Source organism: Astatotilapia calliptera, chromosome 22 (genome assembly GCF_964374335.1).
Source record: "Astatotilapia calliptera chromosome 22, fAstCal68.1, whole genome shotgun sequence".
NCBI classification, from domain to species: Eukaryota; Metazoa; Chordata; class Actinopteri; order Cichliformes; family Cichlidae; genus Astatotilapia; species Astatotilapia calliptera.
Window position 1 is genome coordinate 1526898 of NC_137442.1, and position 23717 is coordinate 1550614.

At 43.9% G+C, this 23717-nt stretch overlaps 1 protein-coding gene across 3 annotated transcripts in view; it reads left to right on the forward strand.

Moving 5' to 3' along the window:
• Positions 1 to 271: 271 nt before the first annotated feature.
• Positions 272 to 23717, forward strand: part of LOC113014508 (tenascin-like) — a 52975-nt gene continuing 29529 nt past the window's right edge. The window contains exons 1-6 of one of the 3 annotated variants that reach the window (XM_080296700.1): positions 272 to 2897; positions 4292 to 4364; positions 5722 to 6080; positions 7049 to 7106; positions 7227 to 7445; positions 13396 to 14763. In XM_080296700.1, coding sequence (XP_080152826.1) covers positions 5946 to 6080; positions 7049 to 7106; positions 7227 to 7445; positions 13396 to 14763 — 1780 coding nt within the window. In that variant the 5' untranslated portion in view covers positions 272 to 2897; positions 4292 to 4364; positions 5722 to 5945. The remainder of the gene's footprint in view (positions 2898 to 4291; positions 4365 to 5721; positions 6081 to 7048; positions 7107 to 7226; positions 7446 to 13395; positions 14764 to 23717) is intronic. The other 2 variants (XM_080296701.1, XM_026156090.2) reach the window with 2 other exon arrangements.

Consider the following 23717-nt stretch of genomic DNA (forward strand, 5'->3'; position numbering starts at 1 on the left):
AATCCGTCAATCAAACAACAGGATATGAAACATGTGCAGCAGCGGGAAAACCTCAGCGTCCGCCTGTTTCCTCGCGTTAGGACTAAAGTGTGACAGCAGCAGCTCCCTCTGAGGAGGTCCGCTCGCCACAGCGCTAAACTCTGTCTCCGCCCACTTTAACCACAGACTGCTTCATCAGCATGAAGAGCCTCAGCTTCTGAGCAGCTGATCAACAGTTTTTAACTTTATTTGTCATAATTAATAACCTTCAGTTACTGTGGTTTGGACTCATTAAGGTCAGACTGCTCTAAGTACAGTTTCATATGTATGATGTCACTGAATGGGTGTGGCATACAGGCATCTCCACCCCCACCTGCTGCTTGTAGGTGAAAGCCAGTCAGAAAAGGGTGACATTAGAATATGTGGAGCAGGTCAGGCGGTTCACTGTGTTCAGCATCTTCAGGTCAGATAAAACTCATTTCTCCACATTGTCACGATTTCTCTTTGATGAGTGCTTGTTGGAAGTTTGCTCCGACAGGAAACAGGCCTGAGCTTTACACTGCTGCTCGCAGAGCACAGCTTTGCACAGCAGGTCACAGAAATGAAGACGTGCACGAGCAGCGGCGACGCCGTCATTCACGAGTACGACAAACCGTCAGCAACGCCGGCTGCATCGTGCACGACGGCATGACTGCGATGAGCAGGGTCAGGGGGTTGCAGGGGAAGCTTGAGTGGATTTAACCCCAGCAACACACGGTGAGTGATGCTTTAATGGGCTCTGTGAACGCCCTGTTGTGTGAATGTTGCACATGTCTGGATCCCTGCAGCCAAGAGATTCTAACTCACGAGGTGTTCACGCATCACATCCTGTTTGGCAGCACATCTGGACAAAGAGCTGCAGTTTTTAGACTGAGCTGTGGTGGGACAGCAGCACTCAGAGCTCCACAGTCTCTGCAGGACTTTCCACTTTTCTTACTTTCATGTGTATAAAATTCACCAATTACGTTCTAACAAATATGGATCAGGTGGACAGAAACTCTGGACTCTATAACAGCGAACTCGATGCTCAGGCTGAGCTTTGACACAAACCAGAGTAGTTTGGGTCATTAGTGGGTCAGAAAGTGCCAGAAACCTCCATGGAAACCAAATAAATCAGTGACCTGCACCGGCTGTTTCCTCAGACTCGATCTGTCACAGTTATTGACGGGACAATCAAGACGTGGGCGTCAGCTTCAATCGCTCTTTTCCCACTTTTACAAGCTCTGGTTGCTGGCTTGGCTCGGCCCGCCGCACATGTGGTACAATTAGCCTTCGCTTCATCGCGCATGTGTTCCTGGTTTCTGTGGTATTTCAGTCATTTCTGAGCTCCCACGGGAACCGCAAAAGCACCGCCGACCAGCCGCGGGGGCAAACCGAAGACTTCTGAGGTCTGCAGTTAAAGGTGGCAGTAAAGACGGTGAGCTCTGTGAAGCACACGAGGGAGCACACAACACTGCATGCATGTGTACGAGCATTACAGATGCTTTAGCTACACAGAACAATCAAATATTAATACTCAGGTAAATGAACCGTTTTAGTTTGTTTGCAATTTAGAATTAGGATCATTCATTTGTAATAATTGTAATTATACAATAATGAGTTTGGTATTATGTTTCAAACTCTCAAATTTACATCATCTCAGTGTGAAGCTGCATCAGCTGACTGATCTTCTTCTTCTGTAGCTTAAAATCAAGTTTGACTCGTTCCTGTTTGAGGATGTATGAAGGTAAATATCTGCGTGGTTTCATTAGAAACCTGGAAGTATTGTCCCCAGCATCAAATCTTATTTTGAAGGAATCACTGGGAAGTTGCTGACCTCTGCTAAACTTGTGTCGGTAGAACTGTGAGGTTTTCAGACTCTTTATGATCTGAGCAGGATTTAAAATTCAGACGAGGTCGCAGCCTGAGCGCACCACGCTGTGAGACTGCACTGCTGCTCTCTTCATGCACAAAGTGCAAATATTGCTGCAAAATCCTCAAACAAAAGCACGCCAGAAAGTCACGGAGCACCATGGTAATACAAAACAGGGCTCGTGGTGAGAGGGTGGAGGTCAGTGGGAGGTCATCGGGTCATGAAGCTGGTGATAAATTTGGACCATAAAGCTCTGAGTGTGCCTTCAGGTGTCGTCTCACACCACACGTCTAAACTAAAGGCAGCTTCAAAACTGAGTCACTCCCCAAAGACACTCACATCGCTAAGGTCTGCAGTTAGGGGCGTGGGCAGGTGGCTGCAGGTGTGCAGTCCGGCTCAGGTTGGACGTGACCTACCAACAAGGCTTGCAAACATCATCCAAACACATTCTTGCAGCAATAAAACAGCACGAGGGACTAAAAATGTCTCCCAGTCCCAGGAGTCCTTCCTCCATCTTTACTTACAGTCTATGCTTTGAATCAGCACACTGTAACTTTGTCCAAACCTGCAGTCACACATGAATGAAAACTCTGTCACGCACCTATTTTACATCCTCTCTGAGCAACACGAGCGCCCGCAGCCACGCGCCTGTGTGGAGTCAGCTGGGTCCTTCAGCGCCCGCTAACCAGCAGAGCGTCCTGCAGCGGGGGACGCAGACCCCTCTGAAACACATGAGCCCCTGAAAACATCTAAAAATCAGATGTTTTCCATCTCCAGCCCTCCGCCCAGCGGGGACCTGTAAAGCCCACAGAATTACATCAGAGGGAAACAGAGGAGGAAGAGAGGAGAGAGGGAGGAAAAATTCTTCAAGTATGAGAAAATTTTACTGCACTCCTCCTCCCCTCCCCTCCTCTCTCGCTCCGTCCATCACCCTCCTCGTCCTCCTCCTGCCGGTCAGTCAGCGAGAGAGCCGGACTGAGACGAGACTTCAGCACCGCTGAGGGAAACTCCTCACCTCTCTGAGCAGGTAGGATGCTGCTGCAGGAACAAACTCTGCTGAGAGCGAGGTTCATAAACATTTAATATGAATGTAACGCAGAGCAGATTTCATTTGAAAATTCATCATTTAAACAGCAGAACTGTGCAGCCATGATTGCTGCTTTTCTTCATTCGAGGACGAGGGTGAAACGAGCAGCTGCTGTTTTACATTCAGTGCCGACGATGTTTCAAAAGGTTTTAGCTTCATGTTTCATTTATTTTAAATTGCTTAGATATTTATCTCTTTATTTTTTATGAGCTTTGCAAGAACACGAGTTTCATATTTTGGTCATTTTTATGACTTTTACAAATAAACTGAAAAGATTTCTTTTTATTTGTTGGTTGAAAAAAGATTTAATTGTTGGACTTTTGAACTTTTGTCTGTTTTCTGTCAGTTTAACGACCAAATTAATTTGATCTCATCAGCTGTAGCTTCACAGGGGAGGATTTGTGGGTTTTGGTGATAATAATTGGCAGCAAATGGAATAGATTCATGTTTTTCAGACATTCATTCATGTAAAAAATAAATCATAATTTCTTTTACATGATCCAACGATGTGAAACGTGCCGACTGCTGCAGAGCTGTGACGGAAATCATAAAGCAAATATCCAAATCAGGATTTTACAGAGAACCAGGCAGTAATGATGCAGAAATACAGACAAAGTAAAATGTTTTCAGTTTTATGTATAAAGCCAAAGATCAGAGAGACTCGTGCATGTAATAACGCATCCTGCAGCAGAATCGATGCAGGCTTATGTTTGGACGTCGTCTCTGTGACACTGAAGTCTCCGTCCTCTGTGATGGACTGAATCAAATAACTGCTTTGATTAAAAAAAAAAATCTGCTATTTCACTCATCAGCAAGTCAATCAGCAACCTGCAGGACTAAAAACTTACAGCAGTTCATGACTGCCAATAACTGCAGTTCCTCTAATGTCCACTAGAGGCCACATGTTAGAACATCTGACTTCACAGCAGAATCAAACATTTACAGGTTTACAAGCTGCTAAACAGCTACTTTCCCCCCTTCATGGTAACTGTGTACTGCTGCTAGCTTCATCTCTGAACTGCTTCTTTTTAATGCACTTATCTGACCAATAGCATGGCTGCTGTGAGGGTACACACACAGTCCTTCCTAACATTTCATCACTTTGTTACTTGGCAAACATTAGCAGGAATCTCTGCACCCACTTTATGGAAGCAGCTTGCTAACTGGGCTAGCTAGTATTAGCATTTACCTTAGCGTGCCGCCCTGTTGTCCATATATGCTAACCGGGTTGCAAAAACACTGAGCCCTCAAAACACAGAATCCAGAAACCAGTGGCTGATGTCACAGTAACAACTTCCATTTTTTATGTACAGTCTGTGTTGTTGCACCCACAGCTGCCAGATTTCCTCACTGGACTCTTGCTGCTGTGATCCTCTGTGGTCTCGGGGAAGCTTTTGGCCAAAGCATGTAAATGTGCTTCCTGATGTTCCTGATCTTTCATCATTCTGTTAGCACAAATGTTAAAGTTTCACAAAGTCAAACCCGTTTCCTGTTTCTGAGACCTGAGATCGCTCATGTATGTCTGAAGGTTGTGACTGTGTTACTCGATATTAACTAGGTAATAGTAGTTTCTGGAGTTGCACCCCTGCTTGCTGGTTTGAAGCCAGAAGAACATTTATAGGGTTTATAAGATCTCCTCCTCCTGGTCATTACAGTGCTATCAAATGATTAACCTGAGTGTGGGCGTGGAGCGACAGGTTTGTCACATAGTCTGGAAGCAGTGAGGGAACAGCCTCCAGCAGCACTGAGAGTAAAGGTGAAGAGCACATGAGAAGCCTTCATGGTGTATTTTGAGAATTTGTATTGCCCTCCTGAGGTTCTCCCGTAGCAGCTGGAACAGCTGTCACAGGCAGCTATTTACAAGGTAATCGTTCTCACTTAGACCCACTGAGCAGAAACTGGCCGAGGTCCAGACTGAGATCTAAATCAAACCGCACATGCAGAAGCCTCTGTGTGTCGGTCGAGTTAGCAGCAGAGAAACATGTGGACAGACGGAGAGGAAAGGTTCAGGGTTCAGGGTTCAGATCCAGAGCTGAGCTGAAGCAGAGACATGATGGACGAGTCCTGAGGACACCTGCATCAAAAGTTAAATTATTCTCATAGGAGGCTTTAAAACAGCCAAAGACAAATAACAGATAGAAGTCAGGCTGGTGCAAGCTGAAGCTGAAGAGGCATCAGGATCCACTCATCACAGCTTCACTGCAAACATGCTTGTTTCACTCCAGTGGACTGAGAGGACACACAGGTGGTTACTGAGGCCGACAGACCATTCACAGAGCTACTTGCTGCTCATAAATATGCTAACAATGTAAAGTAAAAGTCATGTAACCAGGAGGAGTTTGCAGTGTTTCCTCCTGCACATGAACAGGATTTAAGGTGTAAGTATCTAAAGAAGTCTTACAAACATTCACAGAGCTTCAATTTTGCCTCTTTTTTAAGTAAAGAAACTCTAAACTGGGATCTGTTTCCTCAGATGCTCCACACATAATCGGCTGTTTGGGGCCAAATTGCACTTGAAGTAATATTCGGCGTTGCCAGGCCCCGGCCTGATCCGCATGTCAGAAAATCGGCTGCAGGATAACAAGCTACTCTTTCAGACCAAGTTACTTTTTCCATCGGGTTTTTATTGGCCGCCATGCTCCGCTGACGGGCCCATAAACAGCTAATGGCCCCCTATTCCGGCTAATTGTGGCCAAAGTGGAGTCTGCTGCGCTAACATGAAATTTAAGGTGAGCTTAAATGTGTAATTCTGTGTCTCTTCCAGTGGGAAAACCCATGGAGAGCAAAGGCGAGAGGAAAAAATCCATCACCTCTGTGACTGAAGCGAAGTGAGAGCAGGTCCAGATCTGCAGACTCGTTCCAACTGAGTCCTGGAAGCAACCGGCTCCGCTGTTACCGGCAAACGTCCGTCAGCATCGATTTCCCGAGCGGTCCGGCATCTTTCTCCTCAAACACCCAGGGAAGTCTTCTCCTGGTGCCACCCTGGCGATGCTTCCTTTCATCCCCTGCCTCCTCCTCTTCCTCCTCCTGGCCGGCCCAGCCCTCCTGACCCCGTCAACCTCCAAAGAGCTACAGTTAAGGGGTCAACGGACACCAAGGGACACCAAGCAGGACTCCTTCAAGGTGATTAAGGGTTTAGCTGAGATAAATGGGCCGACTCACGGCAGTTCAGTGGTCATCTGGGTTAAACGAGGGTCAGTGTGGTTAAAAGGTTCAGGGAATTCTTCTTTATCTGCTTTTATTTGATGGCCCCTGTAACATCTGACTCCGCAATCACAGGAGTTTTAAGTTTTCATATCTGTCTGCAGATGATTCCTTATTGCAGGAAGAAGCCAGTGAAGGCCAGTAATGAACATACAGGCATCTCATTGTTAGGACGTTTGAATCCAGAAATCTGCTCAGGAGATGATGCAAAAGCCAACTGCACAGTCAGAGTTCAGTTCCAAGCCGTCTGCAGTCCAAGCAAAGAATAAATTGCAGAGACCTATCATCAACAAACTCTCGATGTGTTTTAACTGATGACTGACGTCTTTGCTGCCCTGCGCTCCAGCACATTTTAATGTTGGAAAAAGCAGAAAGTTAAAGCCATAAACCTCCTGCGCCTTCTGTAATATATCTACCCCGGCATCGCCGGACTAATGTGCAAATGTGAATTTGTCTGGAACCTTTTTGTTGAGCTCCAGTTTCCAGCGGGCACAGAGCAAACTCAACTAGATAGACGAACAGCCAATCAGAGGAGCTGCGATGAAGGATAATGCTAATGGACTCTTTCAGAAATGACACTTTGTGCTCCAGAGCAGCAGCGATTATTTCACCCCGAGCTCAGTAACATGAAAAAAGGTGGCTGCAAGAAATCCACAGTCCAAAAACCTGACAAAGTCCAAACACAGTCAGGAAGACGACTCAAAGGTTTAGACTCAAACACACTGATGGGAAGATGGACAATACGACACAGGAGGACTCAACCAGGACAACAGGAACGTAGAAACATGAGAAGCCATATGTGGAACAAACCAGCAGAACACAGCATTGAGAACATGAAAACTTAACATGAAACAAAGTGCAATGATTGGTGTTTTCTGCTGTTGCAGGTGGTCATCTCAGAGGGCTGTGCCACTCAGGGTGATGCATCTGATGGGAGTACAGGAGGTAAAGAGTCTGACCTGAAACAAGAACATCCAGAAACTGTAGTTTTTCACAGCAGTGGGGGGTGTTGTAGCTCAGCTCCTACTGCAGAATATAATCACAACCAAATGTCCTCGTTTGCAGGTAAAGAAATTGACCTGGCGCCTGGTTCTCCTCTGGTTCTGACCCATAAGATCAAACTGGTTCCCTCAGATTCGGCGTCTGGGTCTGGATCTTGTGGATGCGACGCCGACTTTGCTCCGCTGCGGGAGCGGCTGGAGAGGCTGGAGAGGGAGGTGTCAGCCCTCCGGGAGACGTGTGGAGGGGCTGAAGGAAACTGCTGCAGCTCAAACGAAAGCAAAGGTAAAACTGGATATTTCTATTAGATCGACCACGTTTCTTACCTTCAATATTTATCTGTAGAGCAGAAAGATGCGACTATCAGCGTTAAAGAGGGCACACTTTTATGTCAACAGCACTCTTACAGAGCGCTAACAAGCCTCCGTTACAGATCCCTGTTAGCATGAACTTGGCAACAGTGGGAAGGAAAAACTCACTTTTAACAGGAAAACTCCATCAGAACCAGGCTGAGGCAGGGACGATCATTTGTTCTCCAGATCATCCATCAGTGTGTGAATGTTGGACACAAAGCATAGAAACACGGCTTTAACCCTTTAAGTCCTACCATAGAACCAAGTCTGCCAGAGCTTATATTATATTTTTACATGCTGTGGAGCCATTTTTGGGAGCATTTCAAGTTGCTATACATCAATACAACCATTATAGCCCAGATTTTAAGGATATGTCTGCATTAAGTGCATAGTAATTACACAAATTGCAAAAACTTGCAATAAACTACAAAAAAATTGAAAATCGTTTTTGTTTTTTTAACATATATTTCTAGTGAGAGAAATTTAAGAGGCTTATCCCTCAAAACTGTAAATACAAAAAAGTTTCACAAAATAGTTTCCCACCACAGGAAATTTATTTTGAGTGTCTTCATAGTTTTATTTTTGAAATACAGCAATTTTTATACACTGCAGGAAAAACGAAAATAAATATTATAGTGCAAATTTGCAAAAAAACAGCATGTGCATCAAAATAAACTATTTCCAGCTGTGCAATATGAGTCCTCAGCATCCCAGAAACGACACAGAAAGTCATAAAGTCAAACATAACTTTTAAAAACACCAGTATCCGATTATTAAGTGATGACGTGACGAATCCTACTTCCGGGTCTAAAGTAGTCTGCGTTTAATATGGCTTTTGTGTTGTTAACATGTTTAATGTTTTGTATTTTCTTCTATTTAATCTCAAAAAGCTCCTAAAACAGTCAGTGATCGCTGTTGACCTCCCTCGGCTTTTATTACCACTAATCATTTATTTAAGCTCAGTTTTTAAAACCTTAGGATGTAACTACAGCCCAGCCCATGCAGCAGTATATGAATGACTAACCTCGTATTGTGGATGGATTATCTCAGTTGTTCTCCTGGCTGAAGTTTGGTCCTTTTACAGCATCCTGCTATGCGATTACATTTGTTCCTGACCACCGAGAACACTCACGTTAACTTTTATCCAGTGGAAAAAAAGTTAGCTTGTTTATATTATGCTAACATAGCTGTGTCGCTAGCGGTCACGTAGCACATCATTATATACCAGCTAGCCCAACTTCAGTAACCCTACAAACGTCACTGCTGTTTAGTTTTCTGTCTTCGTTTATGCTGGAAGTGATAACAGAGCTGTACGTTTGAATTTGTTTCCAAAACCCCGCAGTCAGGACATGCTATATAGTATTTAGATAGAAGCTAGCGAGCTAACTCCCTGCTAACTTCTAACTCCGTTAAATGTCATAAATTCCGTTTTCATGGATGCCTGGATGTTAAACTCAATTGTTACACCTGGTAGAGCAGAACGCTGATCATTTTATTAAAGATGAAAGACTTTAGACAGTTTTTCAACTCTCAGTAATGCCACAGTGATCGTTTGATATATGGACCTGCAGCGGAGTTTAGGCCCAGACACGGCTAGTGACGTCAGACTGAACAACCGGATAGGCTCATGAGGCCCTGATGGTAAAAAAAACTACATTTCCAGGAAAATGACGCCACTTCCGGTTTCGGGCAGGTCATGGCGGACATGCGATAGTTCGCGCTGACGTCTGTTCCAAGGTAGGAAGTGTTATGAACAGCTGATCGGATCGGCAAAGCGTGTTTCTGGAATATTATGTTTTTGTTGCTGCAAGTGCTTTTTATGCAGTTTTTGCAAAACTATATGTGGAAGGAAACTGTGACCGAGGACAAGCTGATGGCATAAGATGCAAGTACAACTCCTCCGGTTTCATATGCAAAAAAATTATTGCGCTAGCTTACGTGGTTGCAGTGCTACCGGGATTTAAAAATAGTTATGCAAAACAGAGCGTGCCGCTCCGACCGGCTTTAAAGGGTTAATGGGTGAATGTTGTATAAAGAGCTTGGCGTGAGTGGAAAAAGTCACCTGATCGAGCCCTACGATAAGCTTTCACAGCTTTATGAACTCTCACTCAGCACTTTTCCCTTCTTAGATCCCTGAAGCCAGTGAGGAGCCGATCTGATGCTTCATGGACGTTTATAATTTTAGCATCTTCATTTTAAATATTCTTAAAGTTCATCACATGCCGAAGCTTTAATGACCGGCTGCATTTCTGTCATTGTCATATAGAAAAGCCACATTTTCATGTCACGTCTAAACATTAAACGAAACGTGAAAAGTTTTTCATTCACGTGCAAAAAAATAAAAATTCAAACTGAATTTGAGACAGTGATCAAAATCATTCGTCATGCATGAACGAATTCTTTATACCAGGCTGGAAAAAATGATGTTTTTTCATACCAGAGGACTCAAAAGACTTAAAACAGCTGGAGGAGCAGGACCTGCATACAAACCTTTAACAGACACAAAGTCGAGGTCGTGTTTGTTCCACCTCAGTGCCAAAAATCCAAAAGTAATAAATGAAATAAAAATCAAATGTTTTCAAACTTTATCAGAAAGACGTGCAGCAGATCGTGAGTCATGTTTTCAAGGCCTCGAAGCTTCGAGAAGAAATAAGTTCGGGAGCTTTAGGAAAGCCGAGGTTTTCCATCACATGGCTCCAAAGTCACCCACAGTTGATTTCATCAGTGTGGAGCTGATGATGTCCTGCAGCAGCTCCACAGTATGAACCCCAACCAGCCAAAGATCCACTCTAAAAGCACCTGAAGCATGTTGGTGAGGTTAGCAAACAGAAACTCCAGACCAAATGGAGCAATCAGCTCACGCATGGATGAAAAAGTAAATATAAACCGAACTCTGGCACAACCAGCAATAATCCTATTTATGAAAATAAACACTGGGGATGTTTGGGAGGATTCTGTGGCTGCTGATCAAAGAGACGCAAACAGAAAAACATCGCAAGGAGAGGAGGAAACACGAGAGAACAGCGATTAATACGAGTCTGCATCAGCAGGCGCTAACCTCCCCGCCGCGCAGCACGGCGGCGCTCGGCATACAGAGCAGCAGTCGGTCTTACAGCGGCTGATCTTTAGCTCGTAATTACAGTGAAAATGACCCAAGATGTTGTTGGTCTGCAGCACAGTGTGTGTTCATAGCAACATATGTTTAACAAACACTGGACTCTATTGGATTTGTTAAAGAAACGGTCCCTGTGTGCGCTCCAGGTTTTTTTTACTGCCGAATTCTTGTTTTGTGAGGGCATCGCTTTGCAGCAAAGTCTGTGACAGCAGCGTCCAAACATCGACAACACCAAACGTGTACCCGATGCCAAAAATGACACGCCGGAGGAACGGGCCACGAGGAGATGGAGGTGCCGCTCTCTGTTTCCCAGGACGTCCCTTTTCAATCTTTGCTCCACGATGACACTCGGATTCATAAACCTTCCTTTTCACTCGCATTTAAAACACAACCAGAGTGTCAACAGCAGCGCAGGATCCATCGACTGCATTACTGTGTGAATCTGCCTCGCACCGTGACCTCGAGCAATAACAGACCAATGAGAGGCCACAGACATGTCTCTGCTGACGATTAGCTCTCTGAGCATGTGGTTTCTATTCTGTAGGTTTTTGTCTTTGTTTGTTTTTTAAGTTGATTTCTTGAAAAGGTTTCTCATCATTTCACATAGAAGTATACAAACATTTATCTGCGTGCAGGTTTTCTGCAGTTTGGTAACGAAACACAGGAAGTGTCGTCTGTGAAGGTTCTCAGTCATCCAGCTCATCGTGGTCTAAGAAGCTCGGAAAGAAAAGCATCTGGACTATTCTCTACTTAATCACATTAGCCAGGTGTGAATCGGTCGTAGGTCACGATCAGCCACGCTTCAGGTCAGCTCATTGTGAAACCCAGCCCCACCCTATCATGTGATGTCCTGAGGTCAGGTGGCCCAGGATGTGAGTGGGCGTTTAAATCTAAATCTTTCTCTTCATGTGTGGAAAGCTGACCTGACAGCTGAGCAGTCTCTGACAGGGTTACAGGGACCCACAGTGGGAGGCGTTATCTACACCTGGAGGAAACGTTAACACTGTGAATGAATGAAATATGAAACATCTAATACAGAGCAAAGCGAAATGAAAATGAAAGTTTTTTGACTTTATTTAACATTACTGGGCAGCTACCTGCTGTTTCCTACACCCTCCTTCATGCTCTCTCAGACGTGCATCAGACCTGTTGAATATTTCACCACCATCTGTTATTATGTGTTCTAATAGCTTTATGTTAATCTAATAAAAAAGTAAAGTAGACTAAAGCTGTATTCTACTAATAGAATATGTGTTTTTCTTTGAGTGTGTGATTGGATTAATTTCAGAGATGATCACATTACAAACTGGCAGAGATTAACCTGTGAGATGTGTGTGTGTACTTGTATTACCTGAAACATGGGGACCCATAGATTGTGAGGATATGGGGGTCTGATTTGTGTTAGGGGGAATAAAGTAAGACTGTAATTTACTCCAAAATCATTACCCAAAACTGGATAAAAAGTTAATGTCCTGTTTTTAGTTTAGCTTCAGAAAAGTGAATGTTTTGTCTACTGAAGTGATGGAAACGGGAGAGGACTGTTTGTGCGTCTCTGTCTTCAGCTCTGTGCCCAGTGTGATCTCAGCCCCCACCTCCGCCCAGTCCACCCTCTGCACCGCAACAACACACACACACACACACACACACACACACACACACACACACACACACACACACACACACACACACACACACACAGGGGATAATCAGTCACAACAAGGCTGTGTTACACTCTATTTAGAGAGGATTAGACGTCCACCCCCCTTCACTCTACCCCCAAAACTGAGGCAGTGCAACAAAGGGTAACTATCTGGTTCTAACTCATTCAAGACGCTTCATTCATCCTCCAACAAACCACATTTATGACTGAAGTGATGCTGATGGCCGTCTTATGTTTTGGATATCTAAGAATGCATTTGAGCTAGTCATTACTATGATGCAGGATATCTGCATACTGTCAATTAATGCTTCAATCTTAAATATGATCAACCTATCTCTAATAATCAGCTATGTACCACAGGCCTTCAAGCTGGCTGTAGTTAAACCTTTACTCAAAAAGCATCTCTAGACCCAGCAGTCTTAGCTAATTATAGGCCAATCTCCAACCTTCCTTTCATATCAAACATCCTTGAAAGAGTAGTTGTCAAACAGCTAACAGATCATCTGCAGAGGTTTATTTGAAGAGTTTCAGTCAGGTTTCAGAGCTCATCACAGCACAGAAACAGCTTTAGTGAAGGTTACAAATGATCTTCTTATGGCCTCTGACAGTGGACTCATCTCTGTGCTTGTCCTGCTAGACCTCAGTGCAGCGTTCGATACTGTCGACCATAATATCCTATTAGAGTGATTAGAACATGCTGTAGGTATTACAGGTACTGCACTGCAGTGGTTTGTATCATATCTATCTAATAGACTCCAGTTTGTGCATGTAAATGGAGAGTCCTCTTCACACACTGAGGTTAATTATGGAGTTCCACAGGGTTCAGTGCTAGGACCAATTCTGTTTACATTATACATGCTTCCCTTAGGCAGCATCATTAGAAGACATAGCATACATTTACACTGCTATGCAGATGACACCCAGCTCTATCTGTCCATGAAGCCAGATAACACACACTCGGGTTTCCAAAAAAGAAGTCAGGATTTCTTTTAGGATCTCTGAACTGATGTCACAGATACTGTAGCTTGGTTCAAAATGGTTTAAACTGAATTTAGTTTGTTGCCGTGGTGATCAGGAACCTGTTCTTGACCTCTTCCTGTCCATCAGGTGCAGGATGCTCCATCAAACCAGAGACCAAGGAGTGCCCCAGTGAGTGCAGTGATCAGGGTCACTGCAAGGATGGCAAGTGTGTCTGCTTTCCTGGATTCAGCGGGCCGGACTGCAGCCAGTCCAACTGTCCCGGGGACTGCAGCAACAACGGGAAGTGCGTGAATGTTCAATGCGTGTGCGATCCTGGTTTCACCGGTCCTGACTGCTCCCTGAAAGCCTGCCCTGATAACTGCAACAATCACGGCAGGTGCGAGAAAGGCAAATGTGTGTGCAACAGTGGTTTCACAGGTCCCAGCTGCTCCGATGAATCCTGTCCCGGAAACTGCAAAAAAAGAGGGGTCTGTGTTAACGGACAGTGCGTGTGCAATCCTGGTTTCACCGGTCATGACTGCTCCCTGAGATCCTGCCCCGATAACTGCAACAATCAAGGCAGGTGTGTGAACGGCAAGTGTGTGTGCAACAGTGGCTTCACAGGTCCCAGCTGCCTCAACAAATCCTGCCCCAGCAACTGCAACAGGAGGGGGCGCTGCATTAACGGGCAGTGTGTGTGTAATCCTGGATTCGCTGGGCCAGACTGTTTAAAGAGGACATGCCCAGACAACTGCAATGACCGTGGGAGGTGTGTTAACGGTAAATGTGTCTGCAACAGTGGCTTCACCGGTGCGGATTGCTCTGAGGCAGTCTGTCCTGAAAACTGCAACAACAGGGGGCGCTGTGTGAATGGACAGTGTGTTTGTGATGATGGATTCACTGGCGAGGATTGCTCTGAAAGAACATGCCCAAATGACTGCAACGACCGTGGCAGGTGTGTTAATGGTAAATGCATATGTGACAGCGGATTCACAGGTGACGACTGCTCTGAAAACACCTGCCCCAACAACTGCAACAACAGGGGGCGCTGTGTTGACGGACAATGTGTCTGTGATGATGGATTCACTGGTGCAGACTGCAGTGCTAAAGGCTGCCCCAACAACTGCAACAACAGGGGGCGCTGTGTTAACGGACAATGTGTCTGTGATGATGGATTCACTGGCGAGGATTGCTCTGAAAGAACCTGTCTAAACAGCTGCAACAACAGGGGGCGCTGTGTGAATGGACAGTGTGTTTGTGATGATGGATTCACTGGTGCAGACTGCAGTGCTAAAGGCTGCCCCAACAACTGCAACAACAGGGGGCGCTGTGTGAATGGACAGTGTGTCTGTGATGATGGATTCACTGGTGCAGACTGCAGTGCTAAAAGCTGCCCCAACAACTGCAACAACAGGGGGCGCTGCTTCAGGGGGAGCTGCGCGTGTCGTCGGGGGTTCACAGGACCAGACTGCAGCCAGTGTCAGGAGGGGATGACTGGGCCCAACTGTGATGTCGGTGAGTCAAATCTTCCATTTATCTTCTCCATATCTATCTATCTATCGAGATATCGAGATATCGAGATATGTGTGCACGAACAGCACAAAGGAGCAAAGTTGCTCCCAGTGTAAATGCTATAATTCACTGTTTTAAGAAAGACAGCTTGTTTATTTCCCCACCAAGCCTCTTTAAATTTGACTTGGTAGGCTTGGCTTTAACCACAAATAGTCAAGAGTTGGTTACATTTATGGTGGGGGCATGGACGGAACCAGAAGCTGAACAGTAAGGTGGAAAATGAAGCCAGAGCACCAAAACTGCACTTCCTGTAATGTCCGGTTGAGTCAATCCTGACCGATTACTTTGCCCAACAATACAGCAGGGAAAATGTCAACAGTCTGGTAGACAAACATCTTGATGCATGCTCAATCAAACAGGTAAGTAAACCCCCAAGGTTTGATTCTGTTCATCTGGATGTAGAGCTTTCAGTGGGAGAAACGTTTCGTCACTCATCCAGGTGACTTCTTCAGTCACCTGGATGAGTGACGAAACGTTTCTCCCACATCTACGTCCAGATGAACAGAATCAAACCTTGGGGATCTAGTAAACAAACATAGTTTTTGTTCCTGTAGATAATAATCTCTTAACATCAACTACACCCAGGGTGAATTTCTTAAAAGTTGGAGTGTATAGTGGTGTGGGTTAAAGTTAGGGACATGGTTACATTGGTGTATGTCTTTCCTTTATTTTGTGTAAAATGCATGTTTGTGTCTCATTCTTATCTGAAGAACATTTGTTCACCATGACAGGATCACATTTAATTGCAGTGGGAATATCTGTTTGCAACAAATGTGCACAAACCACACATTTCTTCTAAAACTGTCATTCTGGGGTTGTTTAATTTGATACAGTGCAGCATCAGCCGAGCTGCGTACTTCTTTCAGCCATGTTTTCTTGTTGTTGTTGTTGTTGTTGTTGCCATTGTTGTTACCAGGGTGTGGTAGGCTATTAGCACGCCTGTTTGGAGGCTGTTCACGCGGCAGTGATCTGAGTGACGGAGCAGTTTCATTACCAGAGCGGTAGAGTCCAGACCACATAAAAACTCCCTCAGACAGCTGCACAGGACAGCCGCATGTGTGTGAGAGTTTTAAGTGTTTTCCCAAATGCAACTGACCACTTACTGGAGTGGAGGGAGGGATGTCCCACAGCCTGACAGCCCACTGAGTAAACTCAGAGTGGGCAGCAGAAAGTGTGAAGTATGTTTCCATCCACCTGCTGCAGAGACCCCAGTGATGACATAATCAGGAGAAACTGTTGGCATATTTAAATGATGCAAAAACGTTTGATTGGAAACAGATTTTTTGTGAACACTGATTTTCCTTCCTAAACATAGCTACAGATGCAAATACATAACACTGAACCAACATCCAAATATTATGATTTCCTTTAGCAAACGTTGCCTTTTCACATTATTTTAGACAGTTGTCATTTATTTCTTTAAAACATGCAAGTTTTTGCTGTTATTATATTATTTGGGGGGAAAACTGCTCTAGTCACTCCTATACTGAAAAAACCTTCTTTAGATCCTAACACCTTTAACAACCTCCGTCCGATTTCCAATCTACCCTTCATCTCTAAGATACTCGAAAAAGTGGTTGCAGCTCAACTTCATTTACACCTGGTTAATAATAACATCTACGAGAGATTTCAATCTGGTTTTCGCTCATGTCACAGTACCGAAACTGCTCTACTTAAAGTCACTAACGATCTTCTAATCGGAGCTGACTCTGGTCTTCTCACCATTCTCGTCCTTTTAGATCTGAGCTCAGCCTTTGACACCATTTCTCACTCTGTCCTTCTAAGCAGACTTTCTCTGCATCTCTGACACACCCCTCGCCTGGTTTCAATCATATCTCCTCGACCGCTCCCAGTTTATTCAACTAAGATCACTCCGCTCTCGTCTATTCCCCGTCAGCTCTGGTGTACCTCAAGGCTCAGTTTTAGGCCCTCTTCTCTTTATAATATACATCCTCCCTCTAGGTACCATCTTCCGCAAATTTGATCTTCAGTTTCACTGTTTTGCTGATGACACCCAGTTATATCTCTCTTGCAGACCTGATTCCTCCCTCCCACCTTCTTCCCTTACAGAATGTCTATCCGAGTTAAAATCCTGGTTTACCTCTAATTTTCTAAAGCTCAATGAGGATAAAACTGAGATCCTCCTTATTGGCACCAAATCCAACCTTTTGAAGGCAAACCATTTCTCACTCACCATCGATAACTCCACAGTTTTCCCTTCTCCTCAGGTTAAGAGCCTTGGTGTCATCCTAGACAGTTCACTTTCCTATAAATCTCACATCAATAACCTCACCCGTTCTGCCTACTTCCATCTAAGTAACATTAACAGATTGCTTCCTTCTCTTTCCACCCAGTCTACGTCCATTCTTGTACATAGTCTTGTTACCTCCCGTATTGACTATTGCAATTCTCTTCTGCATGGTCTCCCCCAAAAATCCCTCCATCAGCTTCAACTGGTTCAGAACTCTGCTGCTCGCATTATCACCAGAACCCCTCCTACCAGCACATCACCTGTTCTTCAGGAACTTCACTGGCTCACAGTGAAATTCCAGATAATATTCAAACAACTTCTGCTCACCTTCAAGGCCCTTCATAACCTCGCTCCTCCTTACCTTTCTGACCTGTTAACCACCACTTGTTCTGCCCGTTCACTTCGTTCTTCTTCTTCTATCCAGCTTGCTGTACCTTCCTTCCGCCTCACCACCATGGGAAGCAGAGCTTTCAGCTGCTCTGCTCCCAGGCTGTGGAACTCTCTGCCCCCTGAAATAAGAAATATTGGTTCTCCCCCAGTTTAAATCCCACCTCAAAACTCATCTGTTCAAATCTGCATATTCACTGTGAATCCACTGTTTGTTCATTTTATCTTGTGCTTTTGTTTTATTGTTCTTATTCTGCCATTGTTTTACTAAGTGTTTTATCCTATTGTAAAGTGTCCTTGGGTGACTTGAAAGGCGCTCATAAATAAAATTTATTATTATTATTATTATTAACTGGATATTTCCCTCCAGTTTATGACCACGCGCTGGTCAGAGATGATGGTTGGTTTCCCAGTGCATCATGGGAATCCCCGGCAGCCTACACCTATTGCAGCATAACTAAGGGAGGATTCAGGGTCACCTGGTCCAGCCCTAACTATATGCTTTAGCAAAAAGGAAAGTTTGAAGCCTGATCTTGAAAGTAGAGATAGTGTCTGTCTCCTGAATCCAAACTGGAAGCTGGTTCCACAGAAGAGGGGCCTGAAAACTGAAGGCTCTGCCTCCCATTCTACTTTTAAATACTCTAGGAACAACAAGTAGGCCTGCAGAGCGAGAGCGAAGTGCTCTAATAGGGTGATATGGTACTACAAGGTCATTAAGATAAGATGGGGCCTGATTATTTAAGACCTTGTATGTGAGGAGCAGGATTTTGAATTCTGGATTCAACAGGAAGCCAAAACAGGAGAAATCTGCTCTCTCTTTCTAGTCCCTGTCAGGACTCTTGCTGCAGCATTTTGGATCAGCTGAAGGCTTTTCAGGGACTTTTAGGACTTCCTGATGTAATGTAAACAGAATTGGTCCTAGCACTGAACCCTGTGGAACTCCATAATTAACCTCAGTGTGTGAAGAGGACTCTCCATTTACATGCACAAACTGGAGTCTGTTAGATAGATATGATACAAACCACTGCAGCACACTGTAAAAAAAATATTGTAATATAAAAGTATTTACTGTGTATTTTACAGTTTTGTACTGTTCTTCTAGAATATCATTAAATTTAAATAAATAGACTGATTTTACATTTCTAATGTAAATTAACGAGTTTGCAGTTCGCCTTGTAATCAGAAGGTTGCCGATTCGAGCCCCGGCTCGGACAGTTTCGGTCGTTGTGTCCTTGGGCAAGACGCTTCACCTACTGGTGGTGGTCAGAGGGGAATTGTAAAGTGCTTTGAGGGTCTCAAAAGCGCTATATGAATGCAATCCATTATTATTTAAACCAACTGTATTATGATTCATATTGCCGCATTCATTGACCTTTTTATAGGTAATTTCATTGTTTAATCACATTAAAATGTTCCTAATTTAATGTTTAAAAGCACTTGAAAAAGGCAGAATCCCATGTAAAATTAGGGCAACAAACTTTATTGTCATTGCTGAAAATAACCGTATTTTCATGAGGAAGTTCTTTTCTGTTATTTTATGGTATTATTTTGGCGCCCCAGCTGCCACAGTACCTGTAACACCTACAGCGTGCTCTAATCGCTGCACTGACATATTACCAGCTGTAAAAACAAAGTGCAGGTTCTTGACAGCGACTTGCTGCTTCCTCCAAATATCATATGTTCATTATTCTCCACTGTTGTTAAGCAGTCATAGCAGTGGGACATGCTAAGTACTGAAGAGACAGTCACAGCTTCATCATGTTGATGCCATTACTGGCCCAGTGTGAGACAAAGTGCTCTCAGAGAAAACAACTGAAATGTCTGCCTGAACATAGAATAGAACAGAATAGAACAGAATAGAACAGAATAGAATAGAATAGAATAATCCTTTAATTGTCCCACAAGGGGAAATTTGGTTGTAACAGCAGCCAGAAAGACACATGTACAAACAAACAGGACAGAAACATTTTTCTTACATATTTACATCGAGGACAGTGGTTCCTATAACCAGAGAACTGTACAGTTATTAAATTAAATAAAAGTAACTACAGATAAGAGGCAACAATGGCGTGTCCAGCGGGGTGGCCTGCGGGGGCACAGGCCACCCCCCCAACCAGACTGGCCACCCCAGGTGCCACCCCAAAGGCAAAACAATAAAATTCAATCAAATATCAAATGTCCGATTATGTTTTCACGGTGACGCTCAGATATCCGAGTGTAAGTGAATGCAGCATCGGCTTCTGCGCTATGTGCATCACGTTAGCAAAGGTAGGAGAGCCAAGCACGAAAGACGTCACTGCAGGAAACAATTTTTCGGTGAAAGAAAATGAGGACAGAATAAATGTCCCGGTAAGTAATATTAAGTTTGTTGAGTTTAGTAAACTTCGGTGAAATTAGAATACCAAGGAAAAAAATAACACTTAAAGAATTATTGCAGCCGTGGAATATTTCAGACAGTATGCTACTGAGGGGAGCTAACATAAGAGTTATGAGTTATAAGATATAATCTAAGTCGTAACATTGCTGTATGGAGCTGCAGATTTGGTTGCAGGTTAACATAGCTGGACTGGCCATCGGGCTTATTTGACTTATTTTTTATTTTTTTTGTAACGGCATGAACAATGAGAGGTGGTGGATTGGCCAGATGCAGGTCGATGTGTAGAAATAACTCCGTTGTTTGGTGGTGGCTATGACGGGGCTTCCACAGAGGCAACAGGTGGATGAGGGAAGGGGAGGCAGGAGGAGAGCCCCGAGGCAGCCGCCAGTCCGAGTGTCAGGTGAACTGAACTTCAGGTAAGAAGTTATGACCTGCAGTCTCTCTGGGTCAGATATAAACCAAGTTTAGGTGGAGTTTATTTTTGTTGTGCTGACTTTTTACTGTCAGTTGCAATAACTCATACTGCGTTCTAGCCAGCTTGATGGAGTTTCTATACAGCTGGGTGGGTGCTATGATGTTACTGATAGTGAACTTTATTTTATTCATAAGGTTAGTAGAGTTGCCAACGGCTCCTTAAAAAAATGGGATGGTCCGTCATTCAGAGAAAATATTACACGTTTCGTATTGAGCTGAGAAGAGACGCAGTTTGTCCCGAACTTTAGCTAGAATGGAAAAAGACAAAGCTGGATTTATTCTGTCTTTATGCTGCACAGCTGCCTCTTCTCTCATTCTCCCCCCTCCCTCTCCTGTTGCTACTTCAATCATTAAACTGATCAATGATCAGCTGATCGTCTCTCTTGTTTGTTTATCACCCACTTTGCGCCAGAAAGAGGAAACCAGCGGATGTCGCGCTAAACAACAGCAGCACGTTTAAGCTTGATCAGCTGTTGTTAGAATGTATTTAATATTAATTTCTAGTATCAGCTGATGTTTGCTGGAGCCACAGCTGTAAAGCTGCTGGTCATTATGTCGGTTTGGATATCTGGTGAGAGGGAAACATGAAGATGAAACCAGGAGATGTCCTTACTGAATCATCAGAGCTGAACAGGTGATGGAGAAACAGGTTTACCTTTTAGGTGACATGAATGAGTTGAAGTTATGAACTGTTTCTGAGAGACAAATAACACCAGGATCCTTTTCTAAGTAGCTGACAGCTGGTAACTGTGCAGGGGCGGGTCTAGGAAAGTTTAGCCAGGGGGCAGGTAGGGCATTAACAGGGAAAGGCACAAAGAAATACTTTTCTTTCTTATTCTCATTTAAAATACCTAGTTTTTATTAAATAATTATCTAAATCTTACAACCAAAGTTTTTATCTGACGTAAAATGTATAGAAATCATACATATACCAACAAGACTGTACATCACTGTCACAACAGGGTTTGTTTTCATTCAAAGTCTTTATGGCTTTAATACCTGGTGGGTCGGTCTGTAGTAAAAATGCCCAATTTTTTTGTCCCAGTCCAGCCCTGCAGGTTAATACTGGCAGTGTCACCATGCCAGCTGACTGTATTTCATCGTCAGCCAGTGTTGTTCTTTATCAATATTACCAAAGTTTACCATAAGGCAGCATAGAAAGTATTTACTTGCTTTCAGGTTTTATTCAAATGTTAGTCTTTTCAGTTGTTTCCCCACTTTTTTCCTGTTTCAAAATCAAACACCAGTTTGTGAGAAGATTATCTTCTTTTTTTAACAGGCAGATAAAGTTTTACATTGGCATTGGCTAATTTGTCAATTGTATGTTACAAATGTTCGTATTTTAATATTCAAAAATGTTTTTGTCCAAAACATATGTGCACTATATGTCAGTAAAAATACTATGCAAATATTGCTGTCCTTGAATGCTGAGTAAACACTGACAAAGCACTGATTGTATCTCTTGTACTTTATCAACGCAGTATCTAAAAACTTTGCACCGTAGTGGTTAAAATCTCATTCTAATAAGAGTTAAAAGTGCATTTGGTTATTAGGTTTATAGGATTATTTTTAAACATTATCTGCCAATTACATCTGCCACCCTTCTCCAAATCTGTGCCCCTACCTGGCCCCCCCAACAAAAATTTTCTAGACACGCCACTGAGAGGCAAACCTAAAAAGGCACGTCTAGGTTTCTTTAAAGTGTTTGATTGAAAACACTCAGACGTGCACATTTTGTTCTGATAAATGTTTCTTTTAGTTTTTGTGTCTTTAAATGTATGTTTGTGTTGATGTGCCTTCCACATGACGGCCGTTGGCTATAACTTTAATCAGTTGTTGACACACAAACCCAACAAACATCAAAACGTTGTGGCAGCTGAAATCGATAAAGCTTAAAGGAACCATCACGCAAAACAGAACAGTGAGAGTTGACGTAAAGCAGCGAATAAACCACCAAGGCCACAGTCTGATAGACGCAGACACAAAGCAGATGGGATCAAACGGAGAAATATTTATCAGTCTGATGACGTTTATGTGCAAAAGAAACTGTTTGATGGAATAATGTTGCAGAATGGGGAAGCTTTTATTGTGAAGGCACTCAGCCAAATAATGCTTCTTTACATGTGTAACACGCACGCTGAACTTGAGTAGCTGCCTTCCACGAGCAGCGGATCTTCCAGTTTGACTGTTGGAGGCTGATGGAGGCTGATGGAGGCTGATGGAGGCGGCCTCCGTGAGCCGGAGGTGTTGGTCTGTTTACTGCGCCTGTGTTTGTGCCGTGCTGCTGCGGTGTGAGCGATTTAAACCATCCCAGAGGAAGTTTGAAATAAAGTCACGACGTTCCCTCTGGGAGGAAATAAAGTTAATCCAGACGCAGCAGTGGCAGGAGAGGCGGGGTCATTGCCGAGTCCGTCGGGCTGTTCTCATGAGCTGACTAAAGAACACTGATGGGAGAAGAGCAGCAGAAGGTGGATGAGATAAGCTTCTTTGTATTTTTACTTTCTTTTCATTAAAGAACAAAGAAGAACAAACACCTGAAGCAAATGAAAATTCAGCTGCTGTATTTGAAACAGAGCCAACACAGCTGTGGTGCAGAGGTTACATACATGTGATGATTACTTCTATACAGTGCTGTAACAGTACAGTAAAAATAGTGTGCACCTTTAAAGGTAAGCTGATGTTTTCCAGTGTTCCAGTGGACACACAGCACTGCTGTGGGTTGCATCAAGCACACAGGAATATTAATGTAAGTTACATTAGAGTGCATAAGCAAATAAAGAGCTTTTCTGATGTATTATCGCCTCAGTAAACTTACAGTGAATGTGTTGGCCAGCAGCTTCTTTCACTTCCACATCACTGAGTCCTGTTTGTGGTCACCAGAAGATTCCTCGATCGGTCTCAGCCAGCTCCCGCTGCTTTTCAATTTTACCCTCAAAGACTGAAATCTGCCTCTTCTTCCTCATCTGAGCTCATGCTGTGGCTCGGAAATCACAGACCTGGACATGAGCCTTAATGAGAAAACCACCCCTCATCACTGGAGCAGTGTCATTTTCAACCTGCACATCAGATCGAATGGTTTGTCCTGTTGTTGTGGTGCCAGGGAGCAGATGGTTTAAGGTTTCATTAAGGCTGATGCCAAACTCTGATAAATGCATCACTTTGGTTTGGGTAAGATGGAGGAGAAAAAGCCTCCTGCTGCAGGACAAACACTTTGCTTGTTCCACTGCATCAATCACAGGAGAGAGAAAACGAGGAGGAAGAAGACCTGCAGGGTTATTCAGCAGTGTCGACTGCACGGAGCATGGACAGGAACGTTTGTGATGAGGTGACTAAACTGTGGCGCCGATGATGTTCGTCTGTGTGTGATCCATCTGCAAGTCACTGAATACAGCCATTATTATTATTATT